The sequence below is a fragment of the Mastacembelus armatus genome, chromosome 2 (assembly GCF_900324485.2).
Source record: "Mastacembelus armatus chromosome 2, fMasArm1.2, whole genome shotgun sequence".
Lineage (NCBI taxonomy): Eukaryota > Metazoa > Chordata > Actinopteri > Synbranchiformes > Mastacembelidae > Mastacembelus > Mastacembelus armatus.
This window is the reverse complement of record NC_046634.1, coordinates 8520579-8546672: the sequence shown is the minus strand read 5'-3', so window position 1 is coordinate 8546672 and position 26094 is coordinate 8520579. Positions and strand designations below refer to the sequence as shown.

Here is a 26094-nt window from a genome sequence, read left to right as displayed (position 1 = left end):
GATTTTTGTTGTGTTTTGGACATTTTTTGGACACTTTTTAATTAGTCACTGCTTTAGTTTTTGCTGTATATTAGAACTGTGGAAAGAAAAATGTGGCTGAAACTAAGCAGGATGGATGTGGACTGTGCTGCAAAAGCTCTTTTAACAAGCTATGGTATGGATGCTTTTTGCATTTGGTGTGTCACAAGCATCTGCTGTATCCCTTAGCATCTTTAACACCCCATGCATTCACCCAGTGGCACTCATACACCATCTCGTGCGCATCATTGCCTGATGGAGCACAAAACCCCAGTGGGATGCTGGCCAGACTTTCCCGCTCCCCCTATTTAATGTGACCACGTCCTTGACAGACGGAAACAAAAGCTCCACAGCACAGTGTCAACATCAAATGGAGCTAATCCAAATTTGGCAGCATTACATTGTGTACAGGAAGATATGACCCAGGCTTTTATTTTTTGTTTGGAGTGTACTCTCATTAAATATGATTAAATATCTGTTTTTTTTATGTTTTACAGTATCATAAGTAGTGGCCTTGAAATACTGATGACACAGTTATATACTTGATGTGCTGAGGAAAATGAGGTTTATTAAAGGCTCCTGTGCTACAGGCGTGTGGGAGGGACATATGGATGCTCTGCACTGCTAAAAACCATGACGGATAGGGAGTGAGTTTGCATGACCTCTTTCTGACGAGCTGCTGTGTCAAGGCACTGTGACTGTGTAATCTTCCCTGTGGATTAAAACAATTAGAGTTTTTTTTCTGTTTTCCTGCTGTTGATTTGTCAGTGTGCTGAGCTGGTCTATGTTTTTCTCTGAATCTTCTTTTGACCTTGTTTTTAGTGGGTCGAGGCTGCCATAACGGCCCAGTGTCGGGTCACACAGCCCAAAACTGGCCTCACCTGCCACTTTCTGCCAGAGCAGATGGCGTTTGTCTGTGACCCTTTCCACACCTTGGAGGACAGGGAGGGACAAGGAGGGTGGCCGGCAGGCAGGGTTGCTCAAACCAACTGGGAGGTGGGGAAGTGTGGAGGGAGGAGGTTGGGGACTCAGCTGGAGATCCAGGGAGCTTAGGACAGGTTGTGTGGAGCAGGAGGCTGCAGCTGCAGCCTAAGCTGAAAGGACATCAATAAGCTATTTGTCATGTTCATAGGGAAACAGCATGTCGAAGACAGCAGCAATAGAAAGTGGAGGTTGGATCAGATGTGCATTTAGCTGAGGGATTATAGGTACAGGACTGGCTCTGTGGAAGTGAATTTCCTTCTGGGTAGAATTGGAAATTAACTGGTTTGTTCTGTAACTGCTCAACGTTTCTGCCCTTGTCCTGGCTTGATTTTGAGATTTTGGCTTGTGGATCTGAAAATGTGGATCAGAACTAAATTGCTTTTTAATTTGTACATTTATCTTTTAATCACTGTAAATCCATTAGTGTCATTTGGTTTAGGTTACTCAAAAATCATCTCATTGTTTTTTATCATTTCTTTTTTCTGAAGTTCAAAAGTTTGAGAATTGCTTGAGAAGGCTTTAGGAGACTTTTGTGTGTTCCTAATATTTGACTTAAGGGACAGAAAAAAAAGACAAAAAATGTGTGAGTGGCTGGGAAACAGCTTTACAAATCTGGTGCTTGCTGATGTTACTACAGTCTGGCCTCAAAGACGCCGTGTGTGCGGTCTGAGGAAGAAGAAATACTGGAATCCTCAGCTGGAGTGTGTGGCGAGGACTGTTCTGTCGATGAGGTGGTGGATAGGGTTCTGCCTCCTGCAAACCCTCCAATGCCCCAAGGATCTGCAGTTTCGCTTGGACAAGAGCTGTGCATTTTACAACTTTAATTGGATAAGCTGGCCAGACTAATGCAATAATTTGATCATGCTAAGCTCTAAAGAGATCCAATACATTCCCAAAGTATATTTGTGTGCCCTCTGAAGTGAATGATTCAGCCTAATCCATCCATTAGAGGTCACTTTACAGCCCAGGAGCCCAGACTCCAGAATATCTCAAAGGAACCGTCAGTGGGTAAATAAATCAATCCATGAAACCTTCACTGGGACCTTCAGGCATTGGTGGAATTTGGTATTTGGACCTTTTACCCTGTCAGTGTGTCTCTCCAAGATTGGCTTTGGTTGTTTTCTCAGTAAGAAATGCAAACCACAGACAATCTGAGGCTGAAATAGGAGGTAGACATGCTAAAATCTCTGCCATTCAACGTGTGCTACTGTTTCTATAATTACAAAAGGCTGCTCACGTCTACCAGCGCTTGTTTGATCGTCACTAAGAAGCAGGTTCATAGTGATTATTAACACACTTGTCACTGACTGTGAATGTGAAGATGAACTCCCTGAAACTATTAGTTAAGGAGGTGACACCGTCGGTGCCCTGTGATACAAATCAACAGTTGCTCATTTATCTTGGCCGGTCTGTCTGGCTGGGGGGGCACCCTCGTCTCCCCGGTCCTGTAAATGCCACACTCTGCAGCCCTGATTCATGTGCAAAGTCTGGGCCCAGCTAAAATACATGTATCAGTTTTATGGAGCTTATGAGAGGTAGAGGTTAATCGAATGGGTTAATGAAGCCTTTTATTGATGTTCCCTCAAGGTCGTTTCATAGCTGGTTGCAGAGCTGCATTCCTATGCACAACTGGGTAGGAGTACTTAAGTAGTGATATGCTATATCTACCCCTCTGCACTGCCTCCTTCTCCACATATCATTCACCATAAGCCTTCATGTTTCTTTTCTGGTGCATTCAAGATGAAGTATGACGCTAAGCAGCTGTCTTCAGCACTTATTGCAAAAAAAATCTACACTTACCATAACAGATATATCATTTTCCTGCAGATATAGTGTTGCAATAAAGAATTTTTGTTGTCGCCAGCTGGGATGTAGTGGTTTCAGAACAGGGCCATGCAATGTTTTATAGGTCTTCTGATACGTGTTCCTAGTACTTGGATAGACTAGTGCATTATTTGCATTCCTACAAGCAATTAGAAGTGTTTAAGAGATGAGTCTTTTTCAGTGGGGTCTTGCATAATGGCTGATTACTGCTGTTTGTCTAAGTGGGTTCTCAGGCAGGAATTTTAATGTCCTGTGATGTTACAAAAGCACTTTAATTATGTGTTAGTATAGAACATGACAGTTTTTGTCTGATTACAGTCACTCTGATACTGTCAGTTGTACATTTGATTAAATGAAGTTTGTGCAGCATTCAGGTCTAATAACTTGAGTTGAGTTTCCCTCCATTGTGCAATGAAAAGGTTTGTTTTTTGTTTTTTTTTTAATCAAGATCAGCTTTGGGAGAATGTACTATGACTCCTTGTGTGCTCATGAAAGCGTGCAGTTATTTTGACTAATGTGTGCTTCAAAGCAATTTCGAAAACATCCTCACTTTAAGATAAGGAGAGCAATAGATCCTGTGTGGTTTTTATTGTTGATAAATCCGGTATGGTTTAGATTGCTGATGGATCCAGTGTGGTTTTGGCTGCTGGAAGTCACAGTGGTTGCATCCATGCTATGTAGCTCCAGCTCTGGGCTTTTTTGAAAACATTCTCTCATCTCTCCGAAGAAACAGGAAGGGTTGAAAATTTGTGAAATTCATAACACTTTAGCCCGAAGATGATGTGTCTTATGAGAGTCTAACGATGTCGTGGTGTTTCTTTTAGGTCAATGAAACAAATCCACTGCTGGAGTACAAAATAGTCTTTTGAGTATACTTCTCAATAGTCTGCCAATTTGGGTTGCATTAGGAAAAGTAATCCAATTGGAGAGCAGATTGTGATTAAGAAGATTTTAAGGCAGTATTGTTTATTGCCTTTAAACGTCAATAAACTATTACCACATTGATTTTGAGACACTGTTTAGTGCACTGCAATATATATTGTGTATCAGTCTTGTTTGGGTAGAAATGTGAGTCGCATTTAGCTTGTGTTTGATTTAGTACAAGATGGTTTAAAGTGATTTATTCACATTTGAATATATGAACCCAAGGTTTTAACACAGTAAGCATTTCAATATTTGTGGACTGTTTTTGAGGGCTGGCTTTGAGGGGGATTGTTTTGGTTGCTTTACAGCACCTTTAATTTTTTTTTGAAGGCTTTGGATTAAAAGAAAAACTTATTAAGCTGTCAAGACAACAATTTTTAGACACCATATGTATTGAAAACAAATATACAAATATAACTTTATAGGTCTTTAAGCAGCACTGTGTACTTTTTACACTGTGTGCTACAGCTCCCACAAAAGAAGATAATAGGCCTGTTTCTTGTAACGATGGTAAAATGTGCGGAACAAAAAGACAATACGGTCTTGTAACAGGAAAAACAGCATTTGGGGTTTGTTAAAATGTGGAGTTAGTAACATTTCCCACTAAAAGCACCACTGGAGTGAGACACCACAAAGACTACCACATAATGGTCTCAGTTGTTTACAGTAATCACCCCGGGAATGTAAAGTACTTTTTTTTTTTAACTTGAGATTAATTAAAGATTAAGTCGTATCAGTGTTAATCCTGCTCAGTCCAGTTTGCTGACTTAAAGCGTTTCCTGAGGTCCAGGAAAAAGGAAGATCTTGCCTGCTGCTGATGTCGCGCTGAGCCACCATTCTGCCCATCGTTCCGCCACCATCCCCCTGCTTAATGAAACATGACAGAGGTGCATTATCACTTTCATTGTATTACACACTTCATCTCGCCGCACAGAAGTTAAGCGACACACGAACAGACACTAATGAACACAGATATACACACAGTCTCCCGAGGCGCTCTGCAGCGTGAGCCATCATGTGATTTGCATCAGTCTGGGCGTTTGCTGTTTCCACTCATGTAGGTCCTGAGTGGGCTTGTGTTGAGTAAACAAACATGCTGCCTGTCTACAGATTGGCATTTCCTTTGCTCGTCTTGCTGCAGAAAACATGCCCTCCTTTTCATTTTATAGCTATGTTGGCAGTTATATATCTCCTGGATGAATTGCAACCACCTATGGCACCTCTTGTGTTTTCCACCCCCTACTTTTCCTTAGTTATATCAGACATTAAATAGCTGTTCTCAGAAGCATGTCTAAGCTACAGAGTGTATACGTGCTGATCGTCTGCAGTGTGGGGAAGGAGACAAAGTTTTTCTTCTTGTGTGATTAATGTCTGACTCAGAACACACACCTAGACGGCAAAATCGACCGGTCGGGTGATGAGCTCAAATGACATTTGCTGGTCTCCACTGACTGCTTCTGGTCATTCAACTGTGATTAAGCTGCAGGGGATTAATAACAGGGAGGGGAAGTGTGTGCTGATGGCTGTAGGCCTGCACATTCCACTGACCGGATGCCTGGACATTCATATACACAGAACACAGGGCATCTTTCTTGAGTAGCTTTTGAGGAACTTTACCTGGGTATTTCCAATTTGTGCACCTATACTTTTTTTTTTTAGAAGGAAACCGTTATTTAACGATGAGAGCTGACAGTTTTACATTCATGTTAGTGCAGAAATAATTAAACCGTAAAAGGAGCCATCTATATACCAACCATAGACCATTAAATGTTTGGTATCTGATACCAAATTCACTTAATATATGAAAGAAGATTTTCACAATTCAAGTTTTTTTTAAAATATATTTACTTTTTAATTTCAGGAGAAACTTTAGATTCACACTTACTTGCCAGTCTGTGGCGTTGGTGGATGTTTTTGCTTTGCCTTGGTTTAGTTACTAGGCTCTGTTGCATCAGTACTGTACACCCAGAAGGCAAAATGCAGCCCTTCTTATTCATTAACAGTAAATGGGTTCTGCTGAAATGACATTCAGAAGTTTCACTTACTGTCTCTTGAACAGACTTGGAAACTCAATACATACATTTATTAAAGCCATTCAAGTTTCCAATATAAAATGTACTTAAGAAAGTGACAAGATTTGAACTTCTTACTATTTTATATTCTTGAATTGCTCCTTTCACTTCAGTAAATGATTTAAATACTTCTTTCACTGCTGTGACCGCTAGCATCCCTTTAATCTGGGCCACTGTGCAGAACAGTTCAAAGGTGCTTGCACTCACAAATTCCCTGTGTGTGTGTGTGTGTGTGTGTGTGTGTGTGTGTGTGTGTGTACGGACATGCACTCCCATTTCACACATGCACAACCGCAATCATGAGCATCCCTTTCCCTCAGACCACCCTGCATCCCATCATTACAAACCCATATTGATGTGCGGTCCCTCCAGCCACTGTCCCAGCACCGTCCTGTCTCCTTCCCAGCACCCCCCTCCTCCTTGTGGAATGCTAACCCAACCTGTGTGTGTGTGTGTGTGTGTGTGCGTGTGTGTGCATGTGCATGTGCATGTGTGTGACAGTGGTGGAGCCAGGCTGGCTGTGTGGGCGGCTGAGTGTTTCCAAACAGTGGAATCTGTCACTGACACCCCTGGCAGAGCAATAAGCAGCTCTTTAATGAGCTCAGCAGATCACTCAGCAGACCCTCACACACACGGTCATACACACATGAATATTATAAATACAGACACACCATCACATACACACACTCACACACACACAATCACAATGTAATGGTAAGATTTTACATTTTCCCCTGTTCAGTACGTTTAAGAGCAGTACTTGTCTATATGCTGCATGAACACACACACACACACACACATACATATACATGTATACCCATAAATAGATATGCACATGCACGTTTTATTTCCATATGAATTCCCAAACCTATGCATTACATATACGGTTAACTTTGCAAAGCCATGCATTAACAACCACCCTTAGTGACAATGGACATAAACAACCCAAGACTCTCATTATGCAGTTAGAATGGGCGACAACAAACAAACATCGCCTGCTTCTTCATTAGGGGACGGGGGGGTGGGGGTTCAGGGAAACAAGTGTATGACTGTTTCTGACACCGAACGCCAGTGCCACCAAGCACCGATTTTTATTTGTTGCACTGCAGACTGGAGCCATCGCTCAGCAACTCCCTGCTCGCTGTTGATTAAATTAGAATGGAACGCTGCCTTCAATATTTCTTGATTACAGCGCATATGTGTGTGTTCGTGCTGACTCAGCCATCCATTTTTCTTTTTTAGCCAAATGGGACAATAGTGTCTAATTGGTGACCACCTGCTCTTTGAATCAAATCAAACACACTCTATATTCGAATTTCCCAGTGAGACAGCTGTGCTTATGATAAACACAATTACCCCTCTGCATGACATTTTGGTCATATGCCCAATAATCAGCCATCATGGATCTTTCTGAGATTTATGATGACAAATGGAAACGTAGCAGCCAACTTTACAAGACATCTGATAACAAGAACCTGACAGGACCTGTCAGGTTTTCATGATCAGATTTCCCAGCATGAAGTCATTTACCCTGTGAGTGACAAGCCATCCTGCATGTTTCAGTCTCTGTCCACCTTCCCTCATCTTGAAGTTACCCAGCCCCCCTGTTCCACTCTCCAGCAAACTAATTTTCTCACATGGTTAGTGTCATTGTTCATTTAGGACATTAGTGACAGTGAGTATGGGGCGAAGTGGCAGTGATGGCCCGGGCTCTAAGTCAGCTCCGTCCTTTCTTCCCCCTCTTTAACTGAGCGCTCCTGTCACCGGGACCCTTTTAATTCACCCTTTCACCCCTCTGTGCCCGCCCCCTCTTGCACTGGTCCTATTGGGGAGAAGACAATAGACTGTGTGCCCCCTCCTCCTTTGCCTCTTCATCCCCCCTTCTCAGATCCCTCAGCCCTTGCAGGCGTCCTGCCTGGTTGAAGCTGTGGGCTCCAGGCTGCAGTTTGTCACAGCCATTCAGCTGAGACTGATTGTGATTGCGGCAGATGGGCTGGAGCCTGGTTCGTCACTCGGCCCAGGCAGACCCAAGCACTCCTCTCTCTTTCTTTCTCAGCCTTTTTTCTTTCTCTGGCTTTCACTTTCTGTCATTTGCTTTCTTGATCTCTTCCTCGGTTGTCCCTATCTGTCTTTTGTCAGTTGCTTTGCTCTCGTTCTTTGTGTTGTTTTGTTCATCCGCTTTAAATATGCTGCCACTGAGGACTGTTTCCAGATAGCCTCGTTTTCAGTTCGAAACACTGGCCTGGAAAGGACAGAAGAATAAAACAACAGCACAAAGATGTGTTTTCAAATATAGCAAATTTTCTGTTTGCTCGTGTGTTAGATTGTTTTCCCTTCACCTGCTTGACACTGGATTTGGGGAAAATTGCAGCTGACAATTTTTGCAACTTTCCAATAAGCATGCAAATTTGCATGATGTGAACTTTTTTCCTAAGCTTCCTTAACGTGTTCTTTAGACAATGACATCCATGACAGGTGTGTGCAACACCACAAATTCTTTTATGGAGAAATTGCAAAATGTGCACTGCTATCCCTAATTGTTGTATGATTATTTGTGGCTTGCCTGTTTCTATGATAGAAGGCTGTTAGCTCAGGCTTCGAGCTTTGACACTGAAAACCTTAGTCTTCAGACCTGACTCCTTTTAGGGATACCGAGACCTTCAGTATGGACATCACAAGCTCGTTGTCACTTGCCTGTTCACGTCCCCTTGTTGGAGTTAACCCTCCCTCCCCCAACACTAGTGTAACCCCCCCCTCACAAAAAAAACACTCCTCCTCCTCTTCCGTGCAAACCCCCACCTCAATCTCACTTCTCCTCCCCTGAGGAAAGAGCCACCTTCAGAGAGGCAGCAGAGCAGCGTCTCTATGAACACATGTTAAACGTCCCGCAAGCCTGAGGAGGAGGGACGCAGTCAGAAGAGAGAAACAGAATGAGAGAGAAAGAGACAGAGACAGGGTGAGGAAACACTGACATATTTGGAGGAAAGATAAAGCCAGGAGGTGGGGCAGGCAGTGGAGACGCACACAGCGATGTGTGTGTGAAGAGGAATCTCTGAGTGTGTGTGTGTTGGTGAGAGAAAGCGTAGCGCAGAGGGAAGCGTATGTAGCGTGAGGAGAGACAGGAGTAGAGGGAAGCAGTGTCGGGAGAGTCAGTGCATGTTGCCAGACTAAGAGAGTCAGAGAAGGTAGAGGACAGAAGCAACGAGGAGTAGAAGAAAGAAGGGGAAGCGAGTATTTTGAGTGTCGAGAGAGGAGAGTAGAGGCAGTTCGATCTCAGTCAAGTAGAGAGGCAGGCAGGGGAGCAGTGTAGAGCCGGCAGTGCTGCATTGTGGATGTAAACTTTATCATCTGCGGGATCAGTGGGTAGCAGCTGCAGAGCAGGAGGGAAGCGTGCGGGTGGATTACCATGAGTGTCCTCTGAATGCACCAGGATGCTGCATCTCCACCGGGGTAAGAAGCAGACAGTATTCAGTACACATGACATGGGAAAATTACACTATATCTTCTGCAACAGCAACACAACTATACTCTTGTCGACTGATTTACATTGTTTTTTTTTGTTTAGGGATTTGGCGTATATGCTAATATGTGCCATTCTTCTCAGTTGTCACAAGATTACATGCACACTCAGCTTTTGCTTGTGCTTAATTTAAAGAGGCTTAATGAATTTTTCCTCTGGCTGCACCTCGTTCGGCTGTCTTTACTTTGTCCTGATCTGCAATTTTCCTAATAATCTCCAGAGGAGGGAACATTTCATATAAGCACCAGTGTACACGTGCGAGGGATGATCTCTGATTTACACTTATCAAGTTGCAGAGGGAATCTGTCCTGTTGCTAGTGGCAACAGCATTGGGCTGGGCACTGTGTAAACCACTTTGATTTAGATTGATAACAAAAGGAAACAGATACCCGTCATTTCAGCAGAGGTGAAAGAATCCAGCGTCGCAGGGGATTTGTATGTACAGGAATGCATGTTTCCCCTTGCACCTGCTCTTTCTCTTGGATTACACTCTTACAGGCAAATTGAGATTTCTAACTGGCCCACTAATCTCACACTGAAATGACTGGTGTTGAAGTGGGTGTGGATACAGCTTAGTGGTGGAGAATATGGATTATGGCGATATGGCCTGTCTGTTATGATCAGCTTCTCTGTATCTTTATATTAATGTGGCGTAAAGTGCTGCAGCTCTAGTGTTCAGGTGTCAAAGTCACAGGAGGTCAGGGGTCTTCCTCATAGTCAGCCATATTTACAGAAAGAGGCTAGGATACTTCGAACTATCACACCAAGGATGCCCAGTGCCCCCTGGCTTTATATTTTTAACTGTACTTGTTGCCTCTAAAAACAGAACTGCAAGGGAACATGAAATAAGAGCATGGGAGAGTATGAGAGGTGTCATCACTCTCTTGCTGGTGTTGTCAGAGTGCCAGACAGAAATGCCATTCTCTCTCTTTTTTGAGTTTGAGTTGAGTTTTTTTTTGGCCCTGGGAACTGGTGCTTCCCCACATGATGTCAAAAAATAGCATCCACCATGTATTGGATGCTTTATGGCTGGATCCACCAATGGATTTTGGCAGTCAGAAGGGCAGTTCATGGTCTGTGCTTTCTGTCCACAGACGGGGAAATGTACACATTCTATACATGTGCACAAGAAAACATGATGGTGACCACGATTATTCTAGCTGGCTGAACAACATGAATAAATGTGATATACAGACACACTGTGCATGAAACAAGTGTCCAGTTTACCCGTCTGGTGCATGTGCAGTTGGTGTGGAGGCACTGTGGACAGTCTGTGTGATTTTTTTGGGATGCATCCGGACGTCCTCACACAGTCTGCAGACTTTGGCAGATGATGACATTTCCATCATACAGACACATCAATGCAGAAAATCTGAATTGGCCAAAGGCACCAGACAAGCAACAGTCAAGTCAACAAAACAAGAACTCTTTCTTTGTACTACTTCAGGAATGTAACCCTGAATTATAAAGTTATTAGTATTCATTCATCTATTTGGAGCAGAACAGCAGCTGGTGATATCATCCTGCCGCTAGGGCAGATGTGTTGCTGCACTGGGCAGTTTGAGCCTGCTGCCCCCTGAAACCTACCTGGGGATTAGTGGATAAGAGGATTGCCAAGTGGAGGGATTTGATTTTATAGAATTAAAACTGTAATTCTCTCCATCCCAAACCATGCCACAGTGCAACATCTCCCCCACATTATTATTTCCCCCCTGCTGTCATGTTCTTGTTTGACCAACACATTCCCTCACTGCATCATGTGACCTACATTTAGCAGTTTTGATTAAAAAGTCATGAGACTGGCACATATGCTGTATGTTTGAGGGAAGTGGTGGAAGTTGGCAGAAGTCTAAAATGGCCTACATGCTGTTGTAAGCTGTATGACATCAAAGCAAATTCTCTCTGAAGACATGAATATTAAAAGTTCATCACTTACAACAGAAAATGTGTACCAGGCATTTTGGAAAGCCTGTTGCTGAGCCAGTTGACGTTATTAGAGTGATAATCGTTACCCAGAACAGAATCCTGGAGAAGAAGAAAAAAACCCGACAAATTGTTCAGTCAGAAACATTAAGACTGATCTTCCTGACGTCTGCCTTTGTATTTCATTCAACAAATCCATTTTGATTGTCACTCTCACTCCTCTACATCCGATTTGACCAAATTTTCCTCCTCCCCTTTCGTCTTCTCCCTGTATGTGGTGCTCTGTATTCGGTGACCCTCAGCTACCATATTGGGTTCAGGTCAAACCGAATTACTGAGGAATGTTCCCCTGTTCAATGGTCGACCCGGTGGGCCTCAGCATGGGAGCACTTCCCCTTCATTGACAGCAAGAGGACTTTCATTTTGAAGGAGGGGGGGCCTCCTTCCAGACAACTTTCCCATATAATTCTCACTGTCTCTGCAGTGTTCATCGGTACTGTAGAGCCGTGAGCAACATTAGTAATGTGTACGTGTGAAGCACATCTCAGGATCTCACCAGCCTGGGCCTTGTTGAGGCACTCAGCTTCTGTGACTGCAGGCCATACAGCTCAATTAAGGGTGCTTTGAATGCATTCCTCCCCTTAGCCTGCTCTACATTTATCTTCCCCCTTGAACAGCACGTGGGAACTCTAAAAACAGTCCTGCAGAGCTCTCTGGGGCTGGTATGAACCTGTTTTTGCAAATACAGCATCTGAAAACAAAATAACACAATAGAGGAATCTGACATTTTGCCAGGCTGCTTGTATTTGACGCAAAGAACCAGAACGCATTGTATTACAGCTGAAGTCTCATGCTTTGTGTTCCACTGAATGTTAACAAGTTGGAAATCCAGAAAAATGGGACTATCAGATGTCTTTTCTCAATGTCTCCTGTTGGCTAAACTTAGAGTAATGTCACTCAGGAAAAACATAAAGTTTAATGGTCCGACACAATTTATAACCCATAAAAGGCTTTTATTTGGTAGCTATCAATGGCTTATTGCATGCACTGACTGTTTTGCCTGGAAACAAAGCTTAGCCCAGACACCCTCACTGACTGTTAAGTGATGTCATTAGAGCCGGAAGATTTTTGTGGTTTCTAAATGGATGAACTCACTCCATGTGACTTCAGCAAGGTGCAAAGACTGGGCAGCTGTTTTTGCACTTACGGCTTTTAAGCCTGGCTTAAAATGTCATTTCTTTTTGAGTAATGGTGGTTTGAGCATCTTGGCTGGCAAACATAAACTTTTGTTTTCACTTTATAAAAGCTTTTGTTTATACCTCACATAGTCAAGGCTTTAAATCCCCAAAAGTGTTTCAGTTCTTGGAGAAAAAAAATTCCAAACTGGGTTAGTTTTTTAGGTCATAGTCCTGCATGCCAACGGTTTACAAGATATTATGGTGTTGTCCTTATTTACTACACTCAGTTTCCTGCTGACACACTTTCAGAGTCATATCGCATCTCACAGGCGCAGATCAGTCAAAACATCGTTTGTGAACGTTCCCTCTTGTTTCATATTTCTTCTCTTGTCATGGTGATACTTTTAACAGAGCAAGCCGTTTATGAGGTTGGGAAGGGGATCAGTGTTGTGTTTGAGGTTGTGTGGGGCGGGAAATGTCAACAGACTTCAGTTCCCCACTATCTTGGCTGTAAATCATCAGATAATAGCTTGAGAAACATGCAGAACCTCATCCAGTGACTGGAGGTGTTGGCGCAGCTGGAAAGGAAGTGGAGAGAGGCTGCTGAAGGAACTCACTTTTATTTATTAAGTTCTTTTAGCCATTTGGTGACAGTCTTCACTTAGAGTGAATTACAATGAGTGCTGTATCTTGCAATTACTTGATTAGCAGCATGCCAGAGTGCCAGGATGAGAATGACATAGCAATACTCTGCAGCATAGATAGATTTATGACTTATGCAGCAGCTGCCCAGCAACTTGTACTTACAAACACACGCATGCACCCAGGGGTTAGTAGCAGCAGAGATGGCAGCCCTTTGGCTGAGTATTCCTGTTTACCATATCTTTGTCTCTATTGTATGTGAAGCAGCCATTTGTCTGCCTCTGTAAAGGGCTACTGTTTGCTTGCCTCTCTGAAAACGATGTGTGGACAGCCAGTGTAAAACACCCTGTAGCCTTTGCATAGTCTCCATGAGTCAGCAGAACCTTCTGGTATTACAGTATGGTAGTAAACGTGAGCCGCTGCTCCCCAAACAATTTAAGCCAGGCCAGCCAGGTGTTAAATAGAGAACAGTGTTGCTCTGTCCATCTGCAATTGTTTATTTGTTTGAAGAATAAAAAGAATGTAGGCACTGAATCTTTGGGTTCTTCTAACAGTTAGTAGCCAAGTGCAACACTACAAATGCTTGTGAGGAAAGATAGTTCTGTGCTGATAGTCCCATTTGAATGATTTGCTGCAGCACCCAGCTCTTCTCCATGGTGCCTGGGTATAGTCATTTGGCCTTTAGACTGAGTTGCACATGTTGAGCGAAGTAGTTCATTCCAAACCTACCCTGGTCTTAGCAGCTTTAACACCCTGACATCTGCACAGTGAAAAACACACATTATTTATCCTTTCCCAATGTGCCTCAAAAAACACAGGTAAATTCTTACATCCTAAGGTGGCTGCAGTATAGTGTGAAGTGTGCTTTACTTAAACTAGTTCGATCTCTTACTGTTTTGCTTTGTATCGACATAGCTTTCTTTTTTTTCTACATACACGTTGTTGTACAGATCCAGCAACTTTTCAGTTTGGACTCATCTCTCATTTATGATTTAGATATTAAAGATTTAAAATTGTGTGTCTGGAAATCTTTGTCAGTGTGTTTGTACATGTGTATTCATCCATGTGTTTATGAGTGCCCCTTGTGAGTTTCCGTCTAGCTCTGGCCTCATTCTTCATGAGCCACGTTGGTTAGTATAAACCCCCAGGACAGACAGACGGACAGACTGGCGGGTTGGTGCTGTGGCCATTTTTAAAGCACATCTGCTCATCCACAGTGTTTTGTTTCATCTGGACAGGAATGCATCTGTGGCTTGGAAACAATTGAGGTCAGGCCCAGCTCGCAGAACAAGAAAACATTTAGTGAGGCAGACAGGCAGGCAGGAGTAATCCATGCTTGGTGAGCGGATTCCTCTGAATTCAGGAGGAGTCTCGGAGGATTCCTCATGTCCAATTTTGCTGCTTCAGAGGTTTAGTGATGCAGTGAGCGCATTTGATCTTGGCCTACAAGACAATGTATTTGAATCCTTGCCCTCACTGATTTTGTGAATAATTCCCTAAAGGCAAACCTTCTTTACAGTATTGTGATTGCATCCATCAATCATCCACCCCGAGCTAATGTCAGTCCTTCCTGTCAAAAACAACAGTGAGGTTGCTGAGTGCTTTTATGTTGCACCAGTGTAATTAAGCTATCCAAACTCATGTAAAGCACTGAGGGCTAGATGTTATCTCACAGAGAAGACATAAACAACTCCAAGCACTTAACATTTTGTTGACTTTGGATGAAAATCTTGCTAATCATGATCATCTCATCGCTCGTAACTGTGCCGCACACATGTCCAAACAAAGTCCAATACAGAAATCCATACGTTAACAGGAATTATTCTGCAGTTATTTATGCCCACTGTTGAAAAGGATTTTCAATAATAATAAATCGGTGTAGACTCAGCATAACCAGAGTCTATAAGGGAAAAAAACAGTATTTGAAAGAACAAAATGTGATGAATTTTCTATAATGCAGAAGAAAAACTGATGAAAATATATTGATTGGAAGCCTCTTTTTATAAAGGACATCGTGCTCATCATGAAAAACTCTGTTTGTCTGCTGATAGTAGAAGCTCATCACATTTCAGCTCGTCAATAATTGATGGTCTGCTGTGGTGAGGTAAGGCTCATTGTGGCTGGCTGGGTGTGTGAGGTGCTGACATGTGACTCCTGTTTTCCGCTGTCCTCCGGTACAGCCTGCGTCCACTGCAAAAGACTGGAGGTCAGGAAACAGCTCTGGATAAAGGCACAGATCAGGCCACCATTCAGTATCCATGATGGCGCTTCATGGTGATTGATTGGACCTGCCTAATGCATTGGGGCCAGTGCTGTGGCCACAGATGTCAGGGCTCCACCCTTCAAATAGTTAATAAAACAATGGCATATGAAACCATGGCAGAATTGCCCAAAAATGTAAGATATCACAGTTGTACAAGGTGTAGAAATGCTTTGTTGGGATTTAAAAATATGAATGTGTGCATTTTTAAAACAATAACAACAAAGAGACAAAGCCAGTTTCACCCAGACTCACATCAAACCTTCCTGGCAGTTGTAACTCTAGTAACTCTGCTTTTTTGTCAGACTGGGTTGGATGTTATAACTTATCAAACGCCTCAATAAGCTCATTGTCCTGCACTGGGGACTGCGGTGAAATTTTGGATTGGGGCAGAAGGTTACATAACCTGACCGTAGGAGGATTAAGGATGGGAATGTCCTAAACTGGTGCCAGAATATGTCTGAACAGAGTGCCCAATGTGGGCCACAGGGATCGCGTGCTTATCAGAGTTCTTAACCCAGCAGGAGTGCAGACGCTAATACATAAATGCATGGCAGGTCTGCTCTCATCCGAACATTTATACATCCCTCCTGGCCGCTCTGTGTACATTTGTGGTTGGGAACGACTGACATGTTTTGCCTCCCAGTAAGCTTCAGTAACAATATTGGAAAGACGGTTTATATTTATGCATCTTTTTTACAACCTGAGGTATGTGTTTCTGCAGGAAAAAGGCTGAACTGAAAAGAATTCTGTCGTGTTTAATCAATTAACATCTTTCTGTGCAGAGGAGAGATCAACTACACTTGATAATAAGATGGTGTAGAGTACTGCAAGGGAAATAGGAAACCAAAATGCAATACACAGCACTTTTCTCTTTCATTATGTGCTTAACAGCCAACAATGTACAATGGATTAAACCACCTGTATGGCGGAGCTGTGATAACAGTGATAGAAACAGGGCTAAACGTCTGCCTCCCACAATGCAGTTCAAAGCACATAGGTCCAACATGTCAGCTCAGGTTGGTTAATGCGCTGGGTGTGATTGATCCTCCCTCAGCCCTGACAGATCGTGTCTTTGCATGTTGCTGCTGCGATGTTCTGAAGCAAACAGCCTGTCCGTTGTGTTGAGCTGGAGGAAAAAGCGTGAAGAGGGTTTACACAGTGTCTGAGCAGCGGAGAATGTGGAGGAAACAGGGTTGATGTGATATGAATGCAGGAAGGCCGGTGTCACGATCACTGTGTATTGTGATGTAGAGCTTTTGATGCTGCGGGAATTGCATGGAAAAAGAAAGAAAGTTGATCCTTGTGGAGTATAAAGTGTCTGTGGGTGGACAACAGACGACAACTAGTGTTGAGCAGAGAACATGAGCAGAAAGGTTGTGTGTATGCAAACAGGTTTACATAATTCACTGTATGTTCATACAGCATGTTACATCCGAATTTTGAGATTTAAGTTAGTTTGATTAGTTGCATTAAAAACAATCAGCAATCAATACATGACAGTTTTTTATATTTAAATTACCTAGCCCTGACTTGCGTAGTGTAAAAACAGTGCCTGTATGACATGCAGCAATGAACTTGCTTAGGTCATAGAATATCTTATAATCTTGGGTTTTTTTGCATGACAATAGCAATATATCTGTTTGTCTGCAGATGTCCTTATGTTCTTCAGCCATCTGGTTTTTGCATTTACTTTTGAGAGCAATATCGGAGTAGAAAGAAATAGTTGAGAACTGGTTTGGTCTGCTCCAGTGAAGCCTGGCGGTATTTCCCGACCATTAAGACCTCTGGTGTTGCCAGGTGATTCCAGGTCACTGGGAACCGCTGGAGGTCCATGTCAACACTATCCATGATTGGCTGCTGGAGTTTACTCAACTAAGTTTTATAGTGGGGCTTAAGGAGGTTAAGTGTCAGCTTGCACTTTTATCACGTGCTCAGATTTACAGGACAAAGGCATGAATTGTAGCCTGAAATGTGCTTTTCCTTTGCAATGGGGATATTACAGACACCACATGTGTGCTCACCTTCGACTTTCCAGGAATGTGGCTTAGGTAATCTGACTATTGGCTAAATTGTTGACTGATTGTCTGACTGCTCATTTAATAATAATTTATTATTTATAATTTAATTAATAACTGCTCATTTTAGCAACATGAGACTCAAGCAGTAATAATCTATGTTCCAGTGTTATGATGGTTTTTGTGATGCTCACACACCATCACACCATTATAACAACTCTGCATTTCCAGTCTTCCATAAGAGATAAAGCAGCTTGAGACAAACTGCTACCAGCCTTTGAGTTGTCCTCTTGCTCAGTCTATTTTGATAGGCCAGTTTACACAGCTGCTAAAGTTTACAGAGTGAGTGATTGGCAAAATGTCTCGGATTGATTGGACTGAAATGCAAATGCCAGAGCTGAATATGTCTGTCTAAACACATGCATAGTCCAAACACACGTGCGCTCAACTGCTGTTTCAATATCATATAATTCTATGCCAGCACAAATTGTATGTGAATGTCACTGGTGAGTATTTTGCACCAGAATACTGTTTTGACTACTGCTTGTGCCAATTACTGTAATTATGTTTAACACAGAATGTCAAATTGCGCTATATTTGGGGATGATTTTCTTGGGGCGCAGTTGGCTCATGCTCCGTCGCTCCTGGAACATGCCTGTGCATAAGTGGCCTGAAACTTAACCCCTTACAGGGCTGATGCTCAGCCATAACAGAGACTGGAGGAATGCCAGGCTGGTCCTGTTTAACAAAACAATATCAGCACTGAGAAGTTCCAGAGACCCTTTTCCCCTTTTCTTTTTTCCTCCAGGTAGTGCAACATTGTAAGCAAATAGCGTCGAGTAGTAGGAAGAGACACACTGTGTAACTGGAACATGAGTCAGTCTCAGGTGTGCATCATGCAGTCACACACTTTCACACACAAATGCTTTCTAACAAGTTTCTGAGTGTTCACACCCAACACAAAAACATAAACATGACCTTGACTTTGATGAATGCGTCCGCCTACTCTTTCACCCGAATCTATGAATGCGCAACATGTCGCAAAAACTCCAACAAACTCACACTAAAGCACCCCCACACCCAAACACACCCGCTTGCCTCATAGCGTCGGCACTTTGCTCGACTTCCTCCTGGATTTGTCACAACCGCAGTGTGTTTCACAATCAGTGTGCCAGACATGACTTTACCTAATTCAATCTGGTCCCATTAGAGGGAACACGGCAGGGCAAATGTCTCCCACCACAAGGAGCATAAGTTTGTAGCTCCTTTTTCAGTCCAGACGGGCGATTTATCCATCAGCCATACGTCCCCAGCTGTCTCTTAATCACTGGGGGGTTTCCCTGACAGGTAAGCCGCACAGAAACAATGATGTCTTGTCAGCAGCACCAAGGAGATGTTAGTCATGAGTTATTTTGGGGGCTTGAGGTGTTGGCAGGGGGTTTGGTTGTCTGCTCTGCTGCAGAAATGTGAAAAATGTGCAGGTGATGGTGATTAATTGTTGCTGTCTGCCTCCACCATTATTAAGTCCCATGGTCCCAGTGGTTCTGAGCATGTGTGATGTTAGTGGAGAACACAGACAGTCCAGGTCAATACTTTGACAGAATCATCCAACTTAAACCTCAGATTTCCTCTCATACTGTATATGGATGCCCTGATTTTTTTGGAGCTTACCATAAGTTCTATACATATATATTAAGTTAAATATTATTTTTTATGTAGAAAACAAAATTGGACCTCTTTTGAAACTGCTCAGCCTTGTTGGTGTCAGACTTTTATTTTGTGACAACACACAGCATCTTGTGTCAGTACTCCGTCTAACACTGTCAGAGCTCTGTAATTACATTTATTGAGTTTTAATACAGTAGTAGATTAATGACTTTGGTCTCAAAGCAGCAGATTATGAAAAACAAATGTTACACTGCCAGAGGAGGTGATTTGTCTTCAACACATTTGTTGCATTTGTGTTGCAAACACGTAGAAAATTACAAGCTTTTAACAAACAGTGTATATTTCTCCTGTCTGACTGTCAAATGAGTCGTTTTTCACTTGTGTTTTAGATGTTGTGATACCTCAGGAGGGGCCATAAAACAGTGCTCTTTGTTATCCGTGCTAGTGTGCCAAGATTTATCCCATTAAAGTCTGGAATGCCCTCACGTGGGAAATGCATTGGACTTGCACAGTCAGTTTCTTTGTTTAGCCCAGTTCACATGCGTGTATTTGTGCATGTGAGAAAGAGAGTGTGAATCCAAGTGTGGGTCTGCATGTGAAGTCTGGCACAAGGATGCCCTGTTTTTTGTTTCCTCTAAGCTATTTTTGTCTGGACAGAACTGCAAGCTCTCTGTTTCATGTGGTTAGCAGACGACCCTGTCTCCTCACTGTGTCTGAGTGTGTATCTGCTGTTTGCCTGGCAGGCCTGTGTGGTTACTGCTGCACAACAGAACACAGAACAAGAATTAGCAGAGCAGAGATCATACACTGAGTTGATTTAAATATCACATAATTATTTGTCTACCTCTAGAATTAGTGCGTTTCTTCAGAGAGTACGGGTGTAAAATAATCAGTTTAAAGTTCATTCAGAGCCTTTTTTCTCTTGACAAGAATTAAACCTGTTTAAACCTTTACCTGTTTGTCATTAACTGAACAATGATCACACGCTGACTCTTGTTTTTTTTTTTTCTCTTACTTCCTCCCCTTCCTCTCCTCTCCCTGTTGTTTAGGGAGAAGCTGGCTGTGGCTCGCCTGCAGAGGGAAGTCGCACGGAGTAAGAGCGAAGGAACAATGGTAAAGTACAGTTGAGCGTCTCACCCCTGTAATCTACACAAAGCCAAAAAAAGCCACAGTGTGCTCACTTCACACACACCCACACACACTATCAAGCTCGGCCAAAGTCAATCTAATGTGTCTCACCACTTCATCAGATGAACTTCAGACAGTTCCGGAGTCAGCTAAATTAAAATGATGATATGTCTACAGTACATTACAAAGCTGCAGCTGTGTTACTGCTGTCACACTGCACTCTACGCTGTTTCACTGGTAATTGCAGTTATTGTAATTTCACTTCTCTGTCTCGAGGACTCGTTAAGCATCTGAAGACATCAGAAGGTGTGGGGCTGTATAGCTACATGTAAATCCTCCTGTCTGTTTTCATATGTGTCTGTGTGAGCATGTGCACACTCTCTGTATGTTTAAGGGAGGTCAGAGAGTGAAAGGTTGAACCATGTGATGAAGCAGCTGATTGCAGCCTCAGAGCAGAGGCTTTAACCACAGGCACAGCTGTTTGACTGCACCCCAGTGACGCCTCCGATTCTCTTGATGGCAGCAGGCCTAAAGCAATAGCACACAAGGGCTGATACACTCTGAGATTTTCACACTATTCTCTATTGATCCCTGAAGGAGAAATGCTTGTTTTTACTTCTTGCCTCTCCCCACAGAGCAAAAGGTCAAAGCATATGGTCAGATAGAGGCCTGCGCCCCCGGAGCAGGGCAGGGAGTCAGTGAATTGCTCAAGGGTTGCTTCATCACAGCAGATTCTTGCCGTCAGACACAGTAGTTCTACCAGAGACGTGTTAAACTACTTGTTGGGGATAATTTGTTTCATTTGTGTAGTTTTTTGTTATAGCCAGCAAAATGTGAATAGACATGGTTCAGTAATTTAGTATAAAAGGAAATGAGTGCAGATAGACATGACTGTCACTTCCTGGATTTCTCAAATAGCGTCATAAACAAGGAGTGGCTTTTTAATGAGGTGGTGCAAAAATTTCAACTTGCATGCATGTCACCAAATATTCTTGCAGATGATCAGTAGTTTGAAGGTAGGTGAATAGAATAGTGCAAAAATCTGTTGAAACCTAATACAGAAGATCCACTCTCTATAGCTGTTCTCTATAGCTGGTGTTGCTGATGGCACTTTTGTCCTTACTTTGTACATAATTTAATTTCATTTAGTCCACACCTCAAAGATGCCCCTCAGTGTGTCAACACCTCCTGTAACAGTAACCTTGCATCCTCTGACCTTAACACGACTTGAAGAAATAAATCGTTCGCCATGCTCAGAGCTCTACTGAGGGCCCAGCTCTCAGACTCACGCAAGTGGATGACATGCTAATTCTTACTTTGGAGGGATGCGTGAACTGCTGTCTGCGCATGCACTAAAGAGAGGGATGAGTTATCTGTGCCAGACAGAAGGAGGGTAAGGGGGGGATGGAGGAAGAAAGAGAGAAGGGGATATCACTAAGCTCCATTTGAAATTGGGATTATCCCCGTTGGAGTCCCCTTGCGCTCTCTCTCTCTGGCATTCCTGGGAGGCTTCGGAGCTCAGTCCCAGTTCTTCAATAGAAGTGAAAGAGAGACTGCTGCATCCCGGAGATAATTGTGCTGGTGGTGTGAAGTGGGAACTGCTCACCAGCCTTTGCCCCACAAACACCCACACCCTGACACTCAATTCCATGCCCACTCACTTCCCCAACCCCCACTTTGCTTGCCAAAGGACTAACCTAGACAGACAGATTAAAACAGCCGTAGACTTTTGAAGTAGCTGTACCCCTCCTCTGTATCTGATGCCTCTCTGTTCCCTGCACTGGTCTTCTCTCTCTACATCCATTAGTGTCTTCTGTGTAACGTGATCAGAGAAAGCGGCGGTGCCACCCATGGCAGTCCTGTGCTGGTTGCATGTGCCGAGTAGCTCCGCAGGGACATGTCATTCTGGGCCATCATTACTGTATTGTGTAAGCAAAGAATATAAAAGGCATTTTTATTATTGGACAGGGCTTTAGGACACACTGCCTCACTTGTAAGCCTCAAGTCTTGCTTGCACATTTATACAGCTTGTAAATGAAACAACATTAACAGCACAGTTTAGTGAGGAGCATGTGTTTTAATTGGGCCTCCTGTTGTGAAATACGGCAGCTACTGGCAGTGGAAAAGTACAACAGTCCTTTGTTATGGATCATTTCGGGGGGAAACCATGAAACTGAGCTTAGCGGTCAGTGTTTAGGGCAGGAATCTGCACAGAATGTTGTCTTAAATATGCCCACACAAGATGCACTGTTGTTACTGATTGTTGTAACCAACTACCAGATCACCCTGTCTTAGACCTGATATGAAGGAGTGGACATGGGGCTTTTGGCCTGCTTCAAACTATTTAAAATGTTTGTATCCTTAAAACTCCTACAAGGAAAACAGTGGCTTTCCAATAGGTGCTTGATTTAGGGGCTTGATAGAGCACAAGTCGTTGTTTATTCTGTGAAACCCCCTAGTCTCTTTCCAACAAGGCCATCCTGTCTCTAGTCAAACTAGTCGTTCACAGCCTCATCACTGCTGTAGGTTTTCTCTGGAATTCTTCACACCCCAACCCAGAGGCGTGGTGCAGGGAAGGGCTGATCTAGGTCTCCCATGTCCCTTTTGATGCCCTTCTAAATTGCAATCTAAGACTGTAAGGAGCAGGATGCTGGGTTTCCTGTCAGGCAGAATACAGAGAAAACAGAAATCCACATGTAACCTCATAAAGGCGGCAGTGCCTGCTCTGCTGAGGGGGCTGGGCTCTCCATTAAAAAGCCGTTTAAAAGTGTTAGGTAAGATTATGACTGTGGAAACGGCTGTCTAAACAACATGTGAAAATAAACTACCTGGCTTTGGGAGAAACTAGCTTTATTTTTCTTTGGGTTTTGTGGACATATCTGAGCTTAACCAGATATGAGCTCACACATACAGTAGATTCACACACAGTTATTTCCCTGGGTGTTTGGCTTGATTACAGTGGTTGAGTGAGGCATACATGTTCACAATAAAGGAAATTGTTTTTGCTTAAAGTTGCCTTAATTATGGAACTTTCTTATTTAAAAATCTGATTTCTCCAGAGTATTTCATGTGGAAAATGAAGTCAAGATAAGGGAACTGCTGCATTTGTGAATATAAAGTAGGAGCGGGTGGCACAGTATGGTAAAATACGCCCTAAGGCTGAGATAGGAATCAGCTATTTGATATAGATTTCTCGTGCTACAGTCTGCAAGACTGTTTGTAAGACTCCATCATGTGAAATTGGCTACGAGGAATGGCCAAATGATAAGCTGATAGGTATTGACTCATTCCCTCTTGTTACTCTTAACAAATAAATCATCCCAGCTGTGGTTGAGGTGGTTTAATGGAACTTGTAACAGCTTGTTGTCGAGCTACAGACACAATTGAAGAATTGTTTGATATTGACACCATTAGGTGGTAATAGGGTTGGTGAAACTATATGAAATAAGATCCGTCTGGGCAGATTGGTTCAGTTTTAAAAAGAGATTTTCTTACAAACATGACTTTCATAATAAAATGGGATTTAGAGCATCTTTCACTTTTGTGATGTGACGTAGATGATTCGCTGTGGCGACACCTGAAGGAAACAGACGAAAGGAAACGAAGAAGAAGAAGAAGAAGACTTAGGAAAGAGAGTTGAAGCAAATCCTTTAGATTTGATTGCATCATGATAAACGTGGATGTGACTTAAATACAGTGTGATATGAAGGAGAGTGTTGTCAGATCAGGGTCTAATTAATCCATCAGACTTCATTTTAAAGGTAGGAAAGCAAAGGAGCCGCACAAGGAGCTCAAGATACTGTTTCATTCTGATTGTTAAGCATAATTGGATGTAGGTATCATGATTTACTTGACAATGATTAATTAATGTTTAAACTCACATAAAAAGAACTTCTAAGATGGGCACATAGTGTGCTTTGAGTAGATAAAAGAAGGGTTCTGAGGGAGTCCCAGTTTTAACGGACAGGGAAAAGGCTTAGTCCTCATGGAGATTCATCGCAGAGGGACATTCATAGAGTGTTTCTGACAGCTGTTTGGAGGATGTGTGACAGCATGGAGGTTTGCGGACCAGGGGGACTCAGGTGCTGTCTCTGCAGATTGGCCTTATCAGCCACGGACAGGGGCGAGGGCCGAGATGGGGTCCCCCTTGCGCTTAGCACATTCACTCGGTGACGAGTGCTGACAGCCAGGCCCAAATCGCATCTCCACACTGTCCCTTTCACCCACTCTCTGGAGTATAATTTTTTGTGTGTGTGACTGACTGACTTGGAGTTGTGTGGGTGGGGTGGGGGAGCTCTCCTGGCAATGATAAATGGGCCACTCTTATGATTTAGCATATTCCTGGGGTGTGCGTATTATTTGCCATAGTGCTGGCGGCAGTCTGAGAGAGAAGTGGTAAACTCTAATGCAGTGGCTCACCATGATAATTGAATTGATGGACCCCTGGGGGATAGAGGACACAGATTTTTAGTCAATAAAACACTGTTTGGACTCAACCTTATTTCTATAACTAGTCATCTCAGAAAACATATGTGCCTGTGAATTTCTCCTCATGCAGAAACATCTACATTTCCCCTCCTTTTTATTAATGCTAGGACATCATGCGGCACAAATAATGTTTCTGAGAATTAGCAAACTCTCAGTGATGTGTACGTTAAATTGACATTGTCTTTACAATGTAAATGTTATTATTGTCTACACTATTGTTGTAATGATATAAAGCATTATTTGTCTCTGGTGTAGTGTATCTGACCTGGCATTTGAGCCAGTGGAGCAAAGCAAAGCCTCCTCATGTTACACTTTCATTTGAATTCAGTCTTGCTGATGAGCACACACACAAACAGCCTAGTTGCATGTTTTATTTATGAATGAAGAACCTGCACAGTGCATTGTGTCCCTAATGTTTGCTTTAGCAGCGAGGCCGAGATCTGCTCCCGGCCCTTTGATTAGGCAAAGAGCTCCAACTGAGCGGGGTTCTGCGAAATGAAGAGATTATTGACCACCACCCCCCCAAAATGTGCCCCAAACCCCCCACCCCCCAATATTCAGTTGCAGATGCACATCCTACAGAATCAGAGGCAGCCATGGCTGCCCGCACTGTACACATGCACTTAACCTGATAACATTACAGTACAGCTTTTTATGGAAGACAGAATTGCAGACACAAGGAGAGCCAGTAGTCTCTAATTAATTTAGAGTCCTCTATGGATCTTGGAGAGTATCAGGAGGGTTCAAGTCTTGTGCTAATTCAGCTCAGATGAATTCCATTACCATCTAATGCTGTCCAATTACAGAGGCAAGCTTCATTCTGGGCTCCATTATCACTCACTGTAGTAGAAGCAGGAAGGATGCACTTTAGTACAACCTGGTGTAGTGTATGTTACAAAAGTGCACAACAAAACATGAAAGTTTGGTGTTAGGTGTCTCAGATTTTTCATTTCAGTACATGTAGTGTCTTGAGCATCTCAGTCTCAGGCTTTACACATTGATGGCGATACATTCTGTCATATCTGGATGGATGCATTTTTATCAGCCAGGAAACGGGTCCAGCTTCCTGAAACATCAAATCAAATCCTGCAACACCATCCTGAAACACCGTATCTGGTCTCGTTTCAAATATGTGCCTTTGTATCCCACTGTAAATTCCTGCCGGCCATTTTGTAGATTACTTGTCCTATTCTATATGATATTATTTTTTCCAGCCTCTGTATTGTTTGATAGAACTGGCTTTGTTAGAGCTGCTACTTCAAATAGTTTTGTTCCAGGAAAATGTTGCCCTCCACAGGAGAAAGACAGTAGTGCACCTCATCCAGCCAGGGCCATGACAGACAGTAAAGCGAGAGGATTATCTCTTCAGTCGTTGGATTAACTAAAGTAAATGTTCTCACAGAAAGTTGGCAAGCGTATTTTCATCACATCCCATCTCAGTGTTGAC

At 43.0% G+C, this 26094-nt stretch overlaps 1 protein-coding gene across 5 annotated transcripts in view; it reads left to right on the top strand.

Annotated features, from left to right (window-relative positions):
- Positions 1 to 26094, top strand: part of LOC113127360 (nck-associated protein 5-like) — a 116183-nt gene that overhangs the window by 40099 nt on the left and 49990 nt on the right. For 4 of the 5 annotated variants that reach the window (XM_026301840.1, XM_026301839.1, XM_026301842.1 and 1 more), the window contains one exon: positions 20081 to 20144. In XM_026301840.1, coding sequence (XP_026157625.1) covers positions 20081 to 20144 — 64 coding nt within the window. Of the gene's footprint in view, positions 1 to 8710; positions 9273 to 20080; positions 20145 to 26094 lie in introns of those variants that run through there. The other variant, XM_026301844.1, reaches the window with a different exon arrangement.